Consider the following 18,991-nt stretch of genomic DNA (forward strand, 5'->3'; position numbering starts at 1 on the left):
GAAGGTAACGAAGCGGACGAATCCTCTAAAAGTAAAAACATTCCTTCAAATGACATTTAAACGGATATCTTAACAATTTTAAAAAGGAACAAAAATATTCTTTGTTGCTTCAAAGTGGCACGAAGGAACTTTTGCTATTTTTAGTTCATTGGATCTTCCTATTGGAGTGAACGTTAAGTGTTACGACACTGTCTAAGATTTACTCTTCATCGCTTGCTCAGTCACTTAGTGCATCGTTATCTTAATCGCCTCTGTATGACGACTCTGTGGTCGCTGATCTGCCGTAAAGTGATTTCAAGAGACATCGTGATAGCAAGGATGGGAAACTGCAAGACTCTGACAAAACCTGAAAGTAATCGAACATTGCTTCTAATGAAATGTAAAATGGATATTTCAACTAGGGCTGGGGATCGATTCAATTGTCAAGAATCGATTCGATTCCGATTCTTAAGATTCAGAATCGATTATCAAGATTTGATTCGATCCGATATTGATTTGGGTTAGTGTTATTAAAACTGTTTTTTGAGCTGTTGCATGAATTATATGACTGTAGTTATGCAAAATATTACTACTAGTATTATATTGAGATTAAACAGCAAGTATTGGCAGCTAATGATGCTGTAAGGACCAATCAGCTCCCAGAATGCTGATAGAACTGCTTTCAGAAACATCATGTGGGTCAGAATTACCAAACAGATCCAGGGCAAACAGAGACGGATGAAATCGGTTTTATTTTTTCCCACATTCCGTTTTTATTTGTTCCATTTTCGGTCTATTTTGTTTTTTTAATTTTTGAGCATTTGGTTTTTAGAATTTTTTGCAAATGTAACCCCAAGACAGTATATAAAGTAATGAAATATAGACAATTTATGCAATTATAACCTAACACTTTAATGTTTTCATACCTTTAAACATATTTAAAGGCAAAAACATGGCACCAGTTATTCTCGTGTCCAATAAAACATTCCTTTTTTGGGGATAAACAAAAAAATAACCAAAAGTTGTAATGTAATGATGAAAAAAAAAAATACATAAATCTTTAGACATTTGAATCGATTTTTAGGAATTAATATGAGAATTGATTTAGAATTGGGAAATCGATTTTTTCAACACATGCCTAATTTCAACACTCAAAACTCCATTAAAAACAGGAAATCAAAAAGGAGCCAAAAATGATGAGTGAATTATCAGCTTTTACATGCTGACAGATGGAGCGAGAGCGAGAGAGAGAGAGAAATCTCCACCTGATTGCATGAGAGGCCACAGCCCCAAACACCCCGAAGTGAGAAAAACACAGCAAATGTTGTGAACTGCTGTGTTTTGAAATACAGAGCTAAGACCGAGGCGCGGCGTCAACGTGTGCGTGACAGCAGGTGCTGTTGCACGGCGGCTGGTTATTAACGGCTGCAGGTTCTGCACAGCCAACCGTTCAGCCACACGGCCCAGACTGATGGATACATGCACTCAGACACACACGTGCACGTACGCTTAGTAAATACAACGTGCAGAAGCCGAACACTGACCTGAAACCGCTGGAATGATACAGTTGCTGTTATGATTGTTGCTGCAGTTGAACTGATATTTCTCCTTTTTTCCCTGCTCCTTCTCCCCATCTCTCCCCATTTATCTGTGGATGTCATCCATGCAGAGGACATCTTCATTCTCCATGGGAAAGACAAGAAGAACCCGCTCATCTATGGCCTGTTTACCACTTCAAGGTATTTGCCTCTGTAATACAGAAAGCATGGGAAAGGAATGATATATAATTTGTAAACTATGTGTGTCCCCGTTTATATGTCTAAAATGCCAGTACGCTGGTGAAAAAAACAGTCTGTAATTTCCACTGGGAGAGCAAATTCTTCCTCCTTCACAGGGAATTTGTACTAAAAAAAACATGGACTTGAAGGTATTTATGAATTCCTCCAGTCAGATGCTCTAAATTTAGATTTGGCTCGTCTTGATCGGTTCAGGGGAGTGAAACTTTCAAGTGGAAAAAACACAAAACATGGTTTGGAAATCTACGGACTAAATGTTTTCTTAGTTTTCTCTTTTAACAGTCCTTGTACATTTTTAATAATAAGTTCATGGTCGTAAGTTGAGCCACACGTGACAGTGGATGTATACAGAAAGTTCTCTGGTATCACTCAGGAAATGTGTGTATAAGGTTTCCCACTATTCTCGGTAACTATTAACACTTGTGGTTCCTGAAATGACAACAAAATTACAATAATCACTGTTTAAATATTAGGATGTCATAGCTTCTTCGAAGCAGTATTTTAGTGTGTACAGGACTCTCTCAGAAAATTAGAATATTGTGTTCTTTATTTTCTGTAATGCAATTAAAAAAACAAAAATGTCATACATTCTGGATTCATTACAAATCAACTGAAATATTGCAAGCCTTTTATTATTTTAATATTGCGGATTATGGCTTACAGTTTAAGATTAAGATTCCCAGAATATTCAATTTTTTTTAGATAGGATATTTGAGTTTTCTTAAGCTGTAAGCCATGATCAGCAATATTAAAATAATAAAAGGCTTGCAATATTTCAGTTGATTTGTAATGAATCCAGAATGTATGACATTTTTGCATTACAGAAAATAAAGGACTTTATCACAATATTCTAATTTTCTGAGACAGTCCTGTATATAAAAAAAAAGTATTTCACTGAGTTCGTCAGCATCAGTGTCGTCCTGCGTATGAAACATGACGAGGCAGGATATGAGTCCCTCATGTCACACGGCGATGCGTCACACAGATGTGATGCTCTGTGACAAAGACTCGCCCACTTTCATTTATGTCACCGTTACTCATGAATGAAACTCATTCAGCCAAGTTTTAACATCACGGAGCTCATGAGAACCTGCATCATCACAGGGTCATCAGGGCATCGACTCTGACTCCAGTGGTGTGTGTGTGTGTGTGTGTGTGTGTGTGTGTGTGTGTGTGTGTGTGTGTGTGTGTGTGTGTGTGTGTGTGCACTTTTTCCTCCTGCAAATATACACCGGGCTCTACCATTAAAATGCTTCAATAATGAAATGATTATGAATAAGCACTGAAATGGTTTGAAAAACAGTCCACGGTTCAGGATGAAAGTGAGATCCAAAGAACAAAAGGTTACAGTCAGAGAGAAGCTTGAAAGGCTGGTGTAATAAAACATGTGGGAAACATTTTTAGAAAAGCCAGAGTGGCGGAGCAGCCAATTAAAACACCTGCATTTGCTCATTTTCTCCGAGTGACACATGCTTGGAGAGAAACCGGCGGGTCCCGGGTAGAGGTCAGGGCTGAACGGTAGCAGCACTAGTATGGTAACTGCTGGCACGGCCGAGTGGGGTGTTGGCCCCTGTTTGGGAGGATTTGGAAAGTGTCTGGAATCCCAGTGGGGACTGGAGAGAAATGCGATGCATCACTCAGGGCGGGGTCCCCACCACAGAGCTGCGGGTGAAGCGGGGTCACTTCTGCAGAACGGAGACGTGTCTTTCTGCTGCAGTCGGGACGGCTCTCATCTGTTCTTTTATTGTTCTATTTCCTCATTTAACTGTATCGAATGGCTTATTATTGATTTATTGTTTTGTGAACAGATGCTTTATGTTAAGAAGTGCAAGATGGACTTCAGTTTGATTTCAGTTTGGTCGCTCATTTCTGCAAGCTAAATGATTTGACATTGATTTCACCTCCTTGTTTTAACAACTTTTAAGTACTTGGGTGTGTTCATCGACAACAAGTTGTCTTTTAATGAGAACACAGATGCTGTGTATGACAAATCACAACAGCGCTTGCACTTTCTCCAGATGCTTAACCGGTTCGGAATGTGCAACAAATTAATGATCATGTTCTACCACTCTGTGATTGAAGCTGTCCTGACGTTCGCCATTATCTCCTGGTTTGGTAGCCTCTCACTAGTTAGTTAGTTAGTTAGTTAGTTAGTTAGTGATTTATTCCGAACATGCAAATGATATATAACGTAAATATGAACAAGTAAAACAGAAATAATAATACAAAATGGCCGATCAAGACAATTTTACAAAACAAAACAAAATAAAACAAAAAAACAGCACAGTAATTTCACTTGCATGTCCGAAAAGGGGTGGGAAGAAGTATAATTTATTTAATCCCGCCCCTTCTCCATAAAATATTAACAATATTTATTTATGTCCTTCTTATTTTTACATTACTCTTTTCTTAATTATATATAAATATATACATACACACACACACACACACGCACACACATACATACTATACGTACATAATATACATATACACACAAACATACAAGTACACATACATACATACACACACATACACTCTTTTTTCGTTATATTTCTTAATTGTGCTGACAACATATAAATAAATAATAATTAACAAAAGAAAAAATATATAAATATACATATATACATATCAGAGCATGTGAGCGGAGTGGAGCGGCGAGAATTTCCGCTCCTCGCTCACAAAGGTTGTCACCGCTCCGCTCCGCCCTCAAAGTCGCAAAATGCCGCTCCAGCCATAACCGCTCCGCGCTCCAGTACACTGCAACCCGCTCCGCTCCGCGCAGCGCTCCACGCTGCGCTCCAAAAATGTTTGCATGCGTATAAAATGCACATGTTTACCTGAAGCCTTAGATCTAACCAGAGGTGGATGAGAGAGAGAGAGAGAGACTCAGCAAAGTTACGTTCCTTGCAGCCAGTCACGGAGCCGAGAGGGACAATTACGCAGAGCCGACATAGTTTTAAAGTCCAAAAAATAGATAGGCCTATTTACTGACAAGAAAAAATAAGAAAATAATTTCACCTAATGGAATTATCTGGTTTAATACACTTTTGTTTATTAACCTTTCCCGAAACAATGTTTCATTCACTGTGTGTTCGGGTGTGTGTGTGTGTGAGACGTGTGGGTGCAGCGGAGGAGAGAGAGGGAGATGCAGGTGTGCGCGTGTGGAAGACCGGTACACGTGTTCAGTTACTTTTCAGTGTGTCCTCCGTTAGTTTCAGTCGTCGGCCCTCACGCGTTTTGTTTGCTCTTATTACATGTTTGTAATAAATGTGCGAGGTTGCAGGGACAGCATTTTTCCTCCGTCCTTTTTTCCCTTCACTTTCCCCGGACTCCTAACGCCGGTTACGAGCCAGAGACCGAATTAAAATACCAGCTCTCCCAACTACGGTTCAGAGATAGGACTGGAAAAGAAGAAAGGTAACAGGTAGTTTGTGGAGAGGTGGGATATGTTTGGACACGCATCGGGGCCGTGATATGAGGGGTAACGGAGCGAAACTGGAGCGGGATGACGCCCCGCTCCAGCCAATCATCCTAGAAAAAAAAATCCCGCTCTGCGCTCCTTTCAAAATTCGCCGCTCCGCTCCGCCGCTCGCTCACGCTCCGCTCCGCTCACATGCTCTGATACATATATATACATATATACTAGGAGATAAAAAGAGGCTGGAACATATTGTTAAAGTTGCCAGCGAAATTATTGGTGTTGCCCTCCCTGATGTCCTAGCTGTGTGAATGTGCTCTGTGTTTTTGTGCCTTTTATGTTCTATGTTTCTTGGTTTTATCCCCCCCCGTAAAGCGAATTTCCCCTCTGGGGGATAATAAAATGAAATTGAATTGAATTGAATTGTTGAGCATCAAGACTGTTCAGTGAGGAGGAATAAACGAGCACCTACTTCATACTAGATGAAGTGAGGGAAACCACCCAGGCGTCGGAAGTTGGCCCTTCTATCAGTTCTGTTTCCACTTTGCTGGAGTGTTTAACTGAAAGGCGCTTTGCTCCAACTCCTCCAGAAATCAGGATGTCAACTGTAGTTGTTGGCATGTGTTGTGGTACAGTAGGACCTGATTCTTCTCAAAGCAGCACATTCATCCGAGCTGGACTTTTGGGTTGGAGCGCATTCAGGGAATTCCTGCATTCAAGCTGAAAAAGCCACAATGAGTCACAACTCTTCATACACTCCATCATTTCTTTTTTTTCCCCCCTTGAATCCCACTTACATCCTTGTAACCACAGCATCTCATAAAGAAAGAAAATAATAATAATCAAAGACACGCTCAACTGATGTTGTTACTCTGGTGAGCTAGGAGAGTGAGGAATGATATGTGACGCTGCTGTGCTGCTTGGTCCTCAGCGACATCCTGAACGGCTCGGCGGTGTGCGTCTACCGCATGGAGGACGTCGTCCGAGCTTTTAAAGGAAACTTCCTGCATAAAGAGGGGCCCCAGTATAAATGGGCAGAGTTTACAGGCTCGGTGCCTTATCCACGGCCAGGAACTGTAAGTCCCGCCTTTTAAAAATGTCTTTTCCACACATATTTACATTTTCTTAATTAGTAAACACCTTATCAGACTAATGAGGTGGCCGCTGCGGTAGCAACTTTGTGGTTTGGAGTAAGCCATTTCAGCAAAATAGTCTCTCTTATTTTTATATAGGCAGTAAAAAAGTTTATGATAGGATAAATCCAAGCTTATAAAAATGTGCATTTATCTGTCTCCCTCTCCCAGTGTCCCAGCAGCACATATGGCAGCTACAGCTCCACCAGAGAATATCCTGACGACGTCATTTTCTTCAGCCGGACCCACCCACTGCTGCAGGTTCCGCTGATATTTCACTTTATTATTACATCAATATAACTTGATTAGACTCTTGCTTATTTCATGCCGGGTCGAGTCATTTTTCTCTCTATTTTTGTCCAAAGTCTTAAATGAAATTAGGAAATTAAATTAGTACAGTCGAACCATTAGATAAAAGGACATGAAATTCGATCGTATTAATGATGAGCAAGGTGGAGGTTGGCTGGACAAATACTCTGGGAAAATAGCAGTCTAACACTTTATACTTAATGTGACGCATTCTCTAAATGACACTGTTTCAGGAAAACGTGCTTCCGTTGGGAGAGCGGCCGCTCCTGGTGAGGGTGGGCGTCCACTACAAGTTCAGCAAGCTGCTGGTGGACCGAGTGGAGGCCGTGGACGGCACTTACGACGTCCTGTTCATCGGCACAGGTTTGTGCAGTGGACTTTTTCCGTTTTTCTCTAAACTTCTGAGGTCCTTTTTGAATTCTAAATGTTGTTTCCGTGCGTCACATGTTTGCTGTTCAGACTCAGGACTCGTGCTGAAGGCCATCCACATCCCCAGAGAGCACGGCCAGAGTCAGGAGGTCACGCTGGAGCAGCTGCAGGTCTTTCAGGTACAGGAAACCTCCAGCATGATGGTGTGGTGGTTAATAGGGCTGAACGATTTTTGAAAATAATCTAATTGCGATTTTTTTCCTCAATATTGCGATTGCGATTTAATATGCGATTATTTTTTAAGGTCCTGTTCTCATGTATTTTTCAACTACACAAGCAAAAAATCGGTCTGTTTCATAATAAACAATGTCAGATTTATGTAAAGCACAGATTACAACAATAAAGAAAACAAATCTGTGGCTTTACCTCTTTAACACGTCTTCACACGTCTGTACACACGAGTGTTATGGGTCATTCTCTAAACCCAAACGCACAACACCAAACCGGGTTAAACTTTAGCCAAAACGAGGCGTAGTTTAATAGAAAAACACCAAAAAACTCCCACACGGAACAAAAAAACCTTCCTCACAGGAAACTCAGAACTTCTTCACAAATAACTCTGGCTCCTCGCCACGCCGACTCTGCGCTCATATATTTAATACATTTATAAAGCCCATATATTTATAAAGCCCCGTCTGGCCGAGCCCTAACACTGAGGCCATGGTAGATTTAGGTTATATGCAGACACGCGGCACTGTTGACTTTTTTTCCCTGCCGGCAACGTGACCAGATCACGTGACTGGTCAAATCGCAGCCTTTGCGGTTAGAAAATCTAATTTTATCACATTGCGATATTATCGCAAATGCAATTAATCGCTCAGCCCTAGTGGTTAACATTAAAAAAGGTTAAGATCTCAGCTTGTTTGACACACTTTCAGCTTCTTTTGTGTTTGTTTTATTTATTTGAACCCTTCAACTCAATCTGTGAGTTATTGTGGAGACATAATGAAACACAAAAGCCTCAAATCAGTCAGGGCAACGAAACACAAAATCAAGTGATGATGTGATGAATCCAATATCTTTTCCTACCGCATGACAACGCCTGGCTTTAAAACCACAGCTTGTCTTGTTTGTGTTGGAAATGATGAGCAGTAAGATGACGTGTGCGTGATTTCTGCCAGCTACAAAAACACTGCTGTGCTCTGATTAATATAAAAACCCCTCTCTGCACTTCTGTTGTGCCTGCAACATAACCGCCATCATGTTCAATAAAGTTCAATACACCACAGCAGCTGCGTATTCTTTTAAATGAAGTAAACACCTTAAGTGAAACGCAATCACTGCAGCAGGATGATGAAAATATTCAACACAAAGTTGCTGAAGCTGTGTTTAGTTTATATACAGTGGTATCTATCTGTTTGTCTGTCTGTCTGTCTGTTATCTAGGACACCCTCCTGTCCTTTGTCTCCGTGTAAACCCAGTCGCTCAGCATGTTTCTCATCTCTCTTGTCGTCTCTTCGCAGCACAAATCACCCGTGACAGCAATGGCACTCTCAAAGAAAAAGGTGAGCCACGAGAGATGCGAAAACTGGCTGTCAAACTTCCAAACTACCCACACTAGCATGCACAACATCACACTTATCACTCATCGCTCCACCACGCGCCTCCAAGGACAACTTCATCACCAGTTGCTATGGTTACCCCACCTCAGTCAGAGCAATGATGAAGCGATACCACACACACACACACACACACACACACACATGCATGCACCTTGCATTATTAAAATACTCCGGGACCTTTTTGAAAAAGAAAATCCACAGCTCACTCACAGTACCCGACATGCATATCCAGATTAGAAAAAGCAAGCGTCAACACATTGAAACATGTTTTTTTTTTGCTCTGACACACAAACACACTCGCAGTTTTGCAATGTGACTTGCTTGTGTGGCTCAGAGGAGCGAGATGAATGTGGTTTTACTGTTGATCATCTGGAGTTCTTCCCTCTTCATTCCTCCCTCTCTTTTCCCTGACCGTACTTCACCCCCCGTCCCATTGTTCCTCCTCCTCCTCCTCCTCCTCCTCCAGCAGTGGTTGTTTGTGGGCTCCAGGGAGGGCGTGTCCCAGCTGGCCTTGTACCAGTGTGAGCTGTACGGCCAGGCCTGCGCAGAGTGCTGCCTGGCCAGAGATCCCTACTGCACCTGGGACGGCCACGCTTGCAGCCCCTTCATGCCCACCGTGCGCCGGTAGGGACACTGGAAACTACGTCTGCCTGTTCAAACTCCATTACAGTGTACTCAATGTCTCCCTGGACTTTATTTTTCTTTAAACCTTTCTTTACACACGGAAGGAATCATCATCGAATAAATCGTGAAACTGTTATAATGTGGATTGAAGCATATATTAATGCAGATCCAATTACCGTATTTTCTGGACTATAACCCGCTACTTTTTTCATAGTTTTTGAACCATGCGGCTTATACAAAGGTGTGGCTATTCTGTGGATTTTTCTTCCACCGCTCGGGGCGCTCTAACCGGAATTACAATCAAAACTAAGACAAAATAAATGCAAAGAAGAAATACGCTACTTATTATTTATTATTATTTATAATTTAGTTATTTTCTCTTGGTTCTGTCCCGTTTTAATCAGCAAGTTGCTGCCGTGTTAAAAGACACTGTAAGGAAAGGATCTATTTAGGTACAAACATGTACATCATTTACAGTTCAAAATTGTTCTGTACATGTAGTAAATATCTAATCTAACAACATAAATATCTGCGGCTTGCATACATTTCTTTGTAACTAGAGCGGATGCGGCTTGTATGCAGGTGCGGCTTGTATATCTTTTTTTTAATTATTTTTTAAAAAATAGAGCGGATGCTGCTTATATGCAGGTGCGGCTTATTGTCCAGAAAATACGGTACCTTTTTTTCCATAAAATTAAGGCTATTAATGCCAATGTTTCTGATGGCCCAGTGACCTTTTCTCCAGTGATTCCAGTGAACAAACTGATTCAGTTTATTGGACAATTCCTTTCAATTTTGATTGCACCGTGACCTTTCCTGCAGCACCACCACAGGGACAGACATTACACTGTAATCCTGCTGTGTAAATTATAATGATTGAGATCATCTCAGTATTCTGAGGTTCCACTTTGGTATTTATGTTTTTTTTTAATATAATACTATTATGTGTTTCCTGCAGGAGAAATGCTCGTCATTTAGGGGAAGATGAAGATCCCCTGACTCAGTGTGTCAGACAGGGAGGTGAGGAAGAAGCTCATTGGTCCCAATCATGTTTGCACTACATTATATTTGTTTTAGAGGTTGTTGTTTACAGAGGCCTTAAAGTTGGACATTTAGTTGCAGTATATATCCCATAATAGCAGAATGTGTGTTGATTTTGTAATTAATAGGTTCAAAGTTAGTTTAATTTTTAATATGGGCCAACATACAGTATGATGTCTCCTGTCAGTAGGATTCAGAAAATGGAAAGTATTTTAAATAGAAATATATAGTTACATCAAGAGTACAAGAGTTTGAGTGAGAATCATCTGGCCTTTCCATTTAATTACTGTTTACATAACAAACCCTAAAAGCTGGAAAAAAACGTCAGAACTATGCAAAAAGCTGCCCATGAGTCAAATTCCTCAGGGTTTTCAACATTTTCCATTTTGTAAAGTAAATACAGTATATACGTATTTGAAAACCCCAAAACAAGTAAATGCAACCTCACATGAACACATTTGAAAACCCAAGTCGTTCTTTTTAGAACGACTTGCCCTTTCAAACGTGTTATAGTGCTATACGACTTTTTCTAGCCGCCCCAACATGAACTTCAGCTTTTAACGTGTCAGCTGAGGTCTGTGCAGTCTTTGATGTTGTTCCGGACTTTTTTTTAAATTGCTCTGGGGATTGGATGGTTTCACCTTTACGTGAACTTGCTCTTACATCAGCTCCACCAGCTGGGAGGAGGATTGGAAACGGTCAAGAATTCCTTCCACCTTTTAATAATCCTTAGCATTGGAGGGTGATTGATTTTAAATTGTTTGGAAACTGTGTCGCAATCTTGTCCAGTTTACGGGAAGCAAAAGTTGCTTCTCTAACAGCATTCCTGACGTCTTTCCCCTTTGGCATTGTGTCAGCACACACTTGAATGCCCAAGATCAACAAACTGCTGAACTGTCTGCTTTTATAGAGTTGGTCATGCTTGATGAATCAAGCGCTATGATGTATTTTATAATCTTATCTCCATGGTAACGAGACATCATTGTGATCACGTCCAACAGAACGGGGATTCCTGAAAACACTGACCAAATCTCTAACCTGCCGCTTTCGTTCCTCCATTTATTCAGCTGGGTTGCAGGTAGAGGCGGAGCAGAGGGTGATGATGGTTGCCGAGGGCAACAGCACCTACCTGGAGTGTCTGCCTCGATCCAGACACGCCGCCGTGACCTGGTACAAACAGGCCGGGGAGAACAGTGCTGAGCTGAACCAGGTACCTGCTCACCTTTTCTGTTTTCAAAACCAGACAGCACAAAGGTTTTCACAGTTAGCAGGCAGCAGAGCTGGGTAGAGTAGCCAAAAATTGTACTCAAGTAAAAGTACTGTTACTTCAGAATAATATGACTCAAGTAGAAGTAAAAAGTAGTCATCCAAATAATTACTTGAGTAAAAGTAAAAAAGTACTTGGTGAAAAACCTACTCAAGTACTGAGTAACTGTTGAGTAATGGCTGATTTTTTTTTAACACAACCATTCAAACAGACAAAAGTACAAAAGAATCATCTTCAGGCAAATTAAATCAATAAAATAAATTAAAATTAATAAAAAAAATAGCTTAAATTAAAATAATCTTAAAGTAAATTCAAGTACTTAAAATAATAACAGAATAAAAAAATAAATTAAGCACAAGTAGCACAAAATTTCAAGCCTTTGTACTTTTCTTTTTTAACCAGGCAGAACTAGAACAAGCTCATGAACTCATAGAAACTCTGTTTGTTTGAGTCTGTGTAAATGTGACAAAACATGCAAAAACAAACATTTTTCCCAAAGAATCACTCAGTGATGTCATGAGATTGACGCGTACGTGGATAAAAGGGATAAAAGAAAAGTAACAGCTCAACGTAGCCTAATGTAGCGGAGTAAGAGGAACAGTTTCTTCTTCACAAATCTACTCAAGTAAAAGTAAAAAGTATAGTGATTCAAAACTACTCCTAAAAGTACAAAATTTCCCAAAACTTACTCAAGTAAAAGTAACGGAGTAAATGTAACTCGTTACTACCCACCTCTGCCAGGCAGGCGAGTGTAATCTCACCCGACGCTCGTGTCTCTCCAGATAATAACCGGGGACCAGCTGGTGGTGATCGAGCGCGGCATCCTGATCCGACAGGCCGAGCTGTCCCACGGCGGCGTCTACCACTGCCACGTGGAGGAGCACGGCTACCACTGGACCGCTGTGACCGTCCGGCTGGCCGTCTGGAGCCCGTCCACCAGCCGCCTGCTGGCCTCCCTGTCCAGCTCGCCCTACCAGAGCCCGGGCAGCCAGCCCTGGTACCAGGACGTGATGGCGCTGATTCACCCGGCCAACCTGGGCCAGCACTGCAAGGCCCTGGGCTACCGCCCGCCGCGCAACCACCGCCGCATGGGCGACCTGACCATGCTGCACAAGGAGAAAGAGAGGGGAGAGAAGCTGAAGCGCGGTGGAGGAAGAGGAGGAGGAGGAGGAGGAGGGGGAGGCCGCACGGCGGGGAGGAAGAGCAGGAGCAAACCTCAGCAGAGGGCGCCGAGGAGCGCTTAGGCGTACACAGAGACTCCAGCACGCACACAGTTCGTGTATCATCTGCACACACTTAACTTATACATCGAGACACACGCATACTGTATGTACAGAGACTACTTCATGCGCATGCACTTACAAACAAACAGAAAAGAAAGCATCCTGTATTTATAGTGACAAACGTTCAATTTAAGCTACACATATTCATCTGGAGGACGAACTGGAGTATCTGGACAGAAAAAGACTGTTTCACTGGGACAAATGACTGTAAATAAGAATAATTAAAAAGAAGCAAACGTAGGATAGCAGAAGCTGCGTAGCATGTTGAATGAAGGATGAACGGCGGCGCCAGATCTCTGACTCTGTTTGACCGACTTCACGTCTTGAGAGGACATTTCTGGATTTGGAGTCTTGTTTCTACAAGCAGAACATTACATTTGAAAAAAATACACATCTTAAGGGAACCCATCAGGGGCCTTGCATGTTTTTTATGCCCAATAATTACAAATCAGAGTTTCAATTGTTCTTCAAAACTCCACAGATGTTTTAACATTGCTTTCCTGCGTTTTAAACAAATAGTTCTTTCAGTGGGTTTTTAAATCAAGACGCCTGAGAGAGAGAAGTCCTCATAGCTGCAAGATGCATCTTTTGTTTGTGCAGTGCTCAAGTCTCAAGGACACTAAATCTTCAAATGTCTGCAAACTTAGAGTCAGCTGCTTGAAAGCATTCCTGAAAGATTACAAACGTGAGACAAAAGAAGCGAAGGGTATCAAATATCAGATGTGCAGTTAAATGAAAAGGTGTCAGTCTGACATCAAGGGCATCAGCAATGAGCTGCTTTGTTATCAGCTGTTCAGGTATCAGTTGAACTCGGCAGCATCTGCCAGAATAACAAATTCGATCTTTTCTGATGACAAGGACACAGCGATGACGATTTCAGAGATTTCAGTTCAATAGAAATGGAACAAATAACACAATCGCTCAAACAGTCCAAGCCACACTGAGAGGCTTTGTTAGTTTCTTCAGAAAGGTGCGGTCGGACCACGAGATGACTGAGCGAACCGCAGAGATGAAAGGCGGAGAAACGACACGCTGACAGCTCTGACGGGGCTGCAGATCAGCTTTCCCAGGACAGCAGCGCTCTGCTCACCCGGTCCATTATGCCGTCCTCTTTTGTTTGGTTCTGTAATGTTATCTGGTAGCGTTCAGATGCGCTGCTGGCACTCGCCTAGTGCCAAGTGAGAACAAAGAAAAAGCAAACGACAAAATGCGTCATTGCAGTTTGAGTGTTTAGCATTGCACAAATTAATGAACATGCTGTTTTGTTAGGAAAAACAAATGTGACATTCTTAATTGAATGTATTTTAAATGGCTTTAACGAGGGTCATAACTGGGATGGCAACTGCCGGACATGTGAAAGCAAAGGCACATTTTTATTGGTAGGAAATTGAATCACATTTAGCTCATAGAATCCGACATTTTTGGAGCTCTATCTGAAATAATTAGTTTTTCTGATATTTAACTTCTAAAAAAACATCCAGATGAATTTAAAATGTTTTCCTTTCAAATTTGCTACAATATGAGCAAGGCAACATGTATTTAGAAGAGACTTCATACACAAATCAAATATTTCTCAAAACCTTGGGCTTTCGGTGACTTTGAGTGAGAAACAAACGTAACGCGGTGATTCTGCAGCTCCAGCTGGGAACAACATCCGACTACAAATGAAGACACAGGTCCAGTGAACAAGAAAGATGTTATTACACGAAGCAGAAACTGGAGATGATGGTCCAGCCTGTGGGATCTGAGGGACGTCATTGACTTTAAAGCAGTGAACTCTGATTAACTCCTATTGTTGAGACCGACACGGCTTCTTCCACACGTCTATGTATCTTCCAAGTGGTATTTATTATTCTAACACGGAGGCAGCAGCTAGGTTCATAAAGTGTGAGATAAGCTCCTCATCAGGTCAGAAAACACTTGTTTTACATGCTGTTATGTTGTTTTTTTGTCTATATTCAGTGTTCATTTCTTAGAATTTCCATCTGTTGATACATCGTCCTTTGTATACCATTTGTGAAACATTATTGTGTTTTATTTTGTATTTTTTTGTTTGTATTTTTGTGTATAAATACATATATATACATACATATGTATTTGTATATGTATGTATGTATGTATATATATATAGATATATGTATGTATGTATGTGTGTGCGTGTGTGTATGTATATGTATATGTATATGTGTGTATATATATATATATATATATATATATATATATATATATATATATGTGTGTGTGTGTGTGTGTGTGTGTGTGTGTGTGTGTGTGTGTGTGTGTGTGTGTATATATGTATGTTTGTATGTATTTTTTTACCTTTCTTTTTTTTCAGAAGACTGTCCCCATCCTGTTTGCATCTAAAATTAAAATCTGCTTCCCTGGGAAGCAGGAGGAGCACGATGTGTATTCTGTTTTCCTGTATTTCATCACTGCTCACTAGAACAGAACCCAGAATTGCTGCTGCTGTTTGAAGAAAATACCGCATTAAAGATTGGAATATTCACGTGAGATAACTAAGTGTGTGATAGAAGGCCAACAAAATTAAATCAATAATTCTTGTGCCCCATCCACACGGCGAGAGCCAATAACAGCATTGCATATTTAATTTGATCCTATTAGATGATAGGGGGCAAGGCAGCCTGTACTATGTCCCTTTTTAAGTCCAGCGGGATTTCCATAGCCTTTTCTGCACAGTAGGGTAGAGTATAAAGTAGAGTAGAGTTTTTATGTGTTCGGCATTCATGAGTGAGAGGGACTCAAGCAAAACGTGCAGTGGCCCGAGCCAGTAAATCTGCCAAATTAGGAATTCGGGATTGGATTGAAGGAACTTTTGATGCTTCAGGAAAAATAAACCAAAACAACCCAAAGCAGAGAGCAAGGAAAGTTGACGTGGGCTTGGCTTTGAGCTTCGTGGGTTTTTCCTTCTTGGCTACAGCCACATGAAAGAACCCACCAGCGCAGACCTACTTCTGAAAATGAATTTGGCGAAGAAACCAGAGGGAATTTATAAGTTGAAGCTGTGTAAATGTCATAAAAACACAGACTGAAACGTCTGCGTGTGGGTGAGTATGAAGCTGGAGATCTAATCAGAGGTCACTCCGTACGTTCTACAGTAATACGTCAACGGCATTAGCAGATGGATCGAATATAACTTTCATTATCCTATTATCATTTTTTTATAATCACCTTACCTCCTTGGTTTCCAGCTTGATTGGGCTTTCAAGTGTCAAAACGGTAACACCTCAGACCTCAAGGTCTGAAAAATAAAGCCAACACTGAAAAATCCAAAGTGCAGCAGATGAACTTCCACTTGTCTGTGAAATGATATCAGTTCTGAAAGTCATGCAGAATCTCATACGTGGATGCTTTGACTGCAGGGGCGTCAATTGGGTTTGGCAAGGTACGGCAGCTGCCACACCTTGGCTTCAAGGGAAAATGTAAATGTTTGTTTTTTAAATACATTTATGGAATTACTCTGTGTCTATTTGTATTGATTATTCTATTACATATAGAATAACTACAAATGCAAATCAGAACAACATGATCGATTTCACTAGTTATTATACACTGCAAAAACTGAAAATCTTAACAAGAATATTTGTCTTATTTCTAGTTAAAATGTCTAATTTTTAGTCATTTAAGACAAGACTCAAAAACAACAATTTTCACCTGTTTCAAGTAGATTTTCACTTAAAATAAGTGGAAAAATCTGCCAGTGGAACAAGATTTTTTTGCTTGTAATGAGAAGATAAATCTTGTCCCACTGGCAAATTTTTCTACTTATTTCAAGTGAAAATTTACTTGAAACAGGTGAAAATTGTCAAATAACAAGTTATTTTCTCTGGTGATGACTCTTGTTTTAAGTGTAATGAGATTTTTTGACTAAAAATGAGACATTTTACCTAGAAATAAGACAAATATTCCTGGTAAGATTTTGAGTTTTTGCAGTGAGTGAGACTGCATTTGAAAAAGTTCCAATTTTCTTGATCACACAGATAAGCTACATAGCAGACTTCTGTGATGAGTATTTGGTGGACGTGTTGATTGATACTCTAGTTAAGTTCTGTGACTCATAACCTTGCCATACCTTAGCTTCCACTGAATTGATGCCACTGTTTGACTGACACGGTTGTGTCATGGGTGTCGCTTGTGTCTCCAGAACGCGAATCTAAAAACCAATAGTTGTGAACCTAGCAGCATATTGAATGGATGTGCTGTTCTCCAGGCATGATAAAGATGTGGCAGGACTTCACCTCCCAAGTACACAAGCAGTTAGGCGACTATCTGTTGAAAAGGTGAAATAAAGGGGAGCTTATCTTGCACGCAGAGAGCAAAACAATGTGACTCATCTTTTAGCTCTTAAATCCTGTGTTTGCACCCAAACTAAACACTGCCTCTTTATTAAAAATGCTCCGCCAGTAACCTTAAACATACGAATAAAATTTTTCACTTTTTCTTAGCCTGAGAGCATATATTTGAATGTCTGAAGTGGCATCCAAACCAAAAACCCTTAAAATAACACAGCTTTGTTAGTTTATCCATACTCCTCATGTTTATCTCCACCCACCTTCATACCATCCCGTCTTTTCTCTATCATGGAAGGAGGTAGCTCACAGCTGCAACACTCATTTCAGAAGAAACCCGCTGCTAGGAACAAAGGTGTAAAGACGTGGTTGGAAAGGTTGCTTTTATACTGTGTTCCTGTGGTGTTTTAACCAAATTGTTGTCACAGAAATAACATTAAACTCTTAGGAAAATGTGTCAACATTTGAAAAACAGGGTGTGATATTTCTCCTTTCAGTAAACATTCGTCAGATGGAACAACTTAAAAATTCAATGTGCTTGTATTGGCCTTGGCTTGTGAATCTTGTGTGTACATGAGTGTGTAACGTGGAATATTTGTCGAGTCCAAACATCGAGCAAGTAGGCGGTGGGACTCCGGAGAGACGTTTTTTACTTTTGGAGACTTCTAAACATTTTGTTTTTCCCTGAAAAATGTGGCGTGGGGCCGCTCCTCGCCCGTTACGAGGTCCGTCTGTGTTTCTCTCCGCTGTATTTACGTCTCGGTGCCAACTCTCGTCTTGTGTGATTTTTTTTTCCTCCAAAATGACTTCTTAGCAGTCGGAATGAAGCTGTCATGAAATGATCTCCTCTCAAAGGCAGACGCTTTGTTTCTCTTTTTTGTAAATATGTATAGAGGTCTGCTCTGAAATGTTTGTGTTTTGTGGTTTAGTGTGCCTTTAATAAATATACCTTCAGTCTGAACTACACCCAACCACACTTGTGCACAATAATTATAGCACTCATCAGTGTCAAGTGAAAACATAACGCTGATGATTTTTTTTTCTTTTATCAGTATGGCAAACTTACGACGGAGTATTAGGGCCAAACTAAGACAAAAAAAAATGGAAATTACGAGAATAAAGTCATAATATAATGAGAATAAAGTCATAATGTTGCGAGAATAAAGTCGTAATAGAATAAAGTCGTTATATTATGAGCATAAGGTCGTAATATTACGAGAATAAAGCCGTAATAATACGAGAATAAAGTCGTAATTTATGAGTCGTAATATTATGAGAATAAAGTCGTAAGATTATGAGAATAAAGTCGTAAGATTATGAGAATAAAGTCGTAATATTATAAGAATAAAGTCGTAATATTATGAGAATAAAGTCGTAATATTATGAGAATAAAGTTGTAATAGAATAAAGTCGTTATATTATGAGAATAAAGTCGTAAGATTATGAGAATAAAGTCGTAAGATTATGAGAATAAAGTCGTAATATTATAAGAATAAAGTCGTAATATTATGAGAATAAAGTCGTAATATTATGAGAATAAAGTTGTAATAGAATAAAGTCGTTATATTATGAGAATAAAGTCCTAATATTACGAGAATAAAGTCGTAATAATACGAGAATAAAGTCATAACATTACCAGAATAAAGTCGTAACATTACGAGAATAATGTCGTAATTTATGAGAATAAAGTCGTTATATTATGAGAATAAAGTCGTAATATTATGAGAATATAATTTATGAGAACTTTAACAGGAAGAGCAGTCTTCTCCCTGTGTTAAAATGAGGAATATTGAGCATCTTGTGAAGTTATATTTATATATAATATATTTAATATTACGACTTT

General features: G+C 40.1%; 1 protein-coding gene across 2 annotated transcripts in view; it reads left to right on the top strand.

Moving 5' to 3' along the window:
* sema3h (sema domain, immunoglobulin domain (Ig), short basic domain, secreted, (semaphorin) 3H) overlaps positions 1-13,456 on the top strand; it is a 68,316-nt gene extending 54,860 nt beyond the window's left edge. The window contains exons 9-18 of one of the 2 annotated variants that reach the window (XM_061736705.1): positions 1,649-1,718; positions 6,125-6,269; positions 6,498-6,587; positions 6,869-6,998; positions 7,095-7,183; positions 8,528-8,569; positions 9,093-9,250; positions 10,209-10,270; positions 11,359-11,501; positions 12,341-13,456. In XM_061736705.1, the coding sequence (XP_061592689.1) occupies positions 1,649-1,718; positions 6,125-6,269; positions 6,498-6,587; positions 6,869-6,998; positions 7,095-7,183; positions 8,528-8,569; positions 9,093-9,250; positions 10,209-10,270; positions 11,359-11,501; positions 12,341-12,802 (1,391 nt within the window). In that variant the 3' untranslated portion in view covers positions 12,803-13,456. The remainder of the gene's footprint in view (positions 1-1,648; positions 1,719-6,124; positions 6,270-6,497; positions 6,588-6,868; positions 6,999-7,094; positions 7,184-8,527; positions 8,570-9,092; positions 9,251-10,208; positions 10,271-11,358; positions 11,502-12,340) is intronic. The other variant, XM_061736706.1, reaches the window with a different exon arrangement.
* Positions 13,457-18,991: the final 5,535 nt, after the last annotated feature.

Source organism: Cololabis saira, chromosome 12 (assembly GCF_033807715.1).
Source record: "Cololabis saira isolate AMF1-May2022 chromosome 12, fColSai1.1, whole genome shotgun sequence".
NCBI lineage: Eukaryota > Metazoa > Chordata > Actinopteri > Beloniformes > Belonidae > Cololabis > Cololabis saira.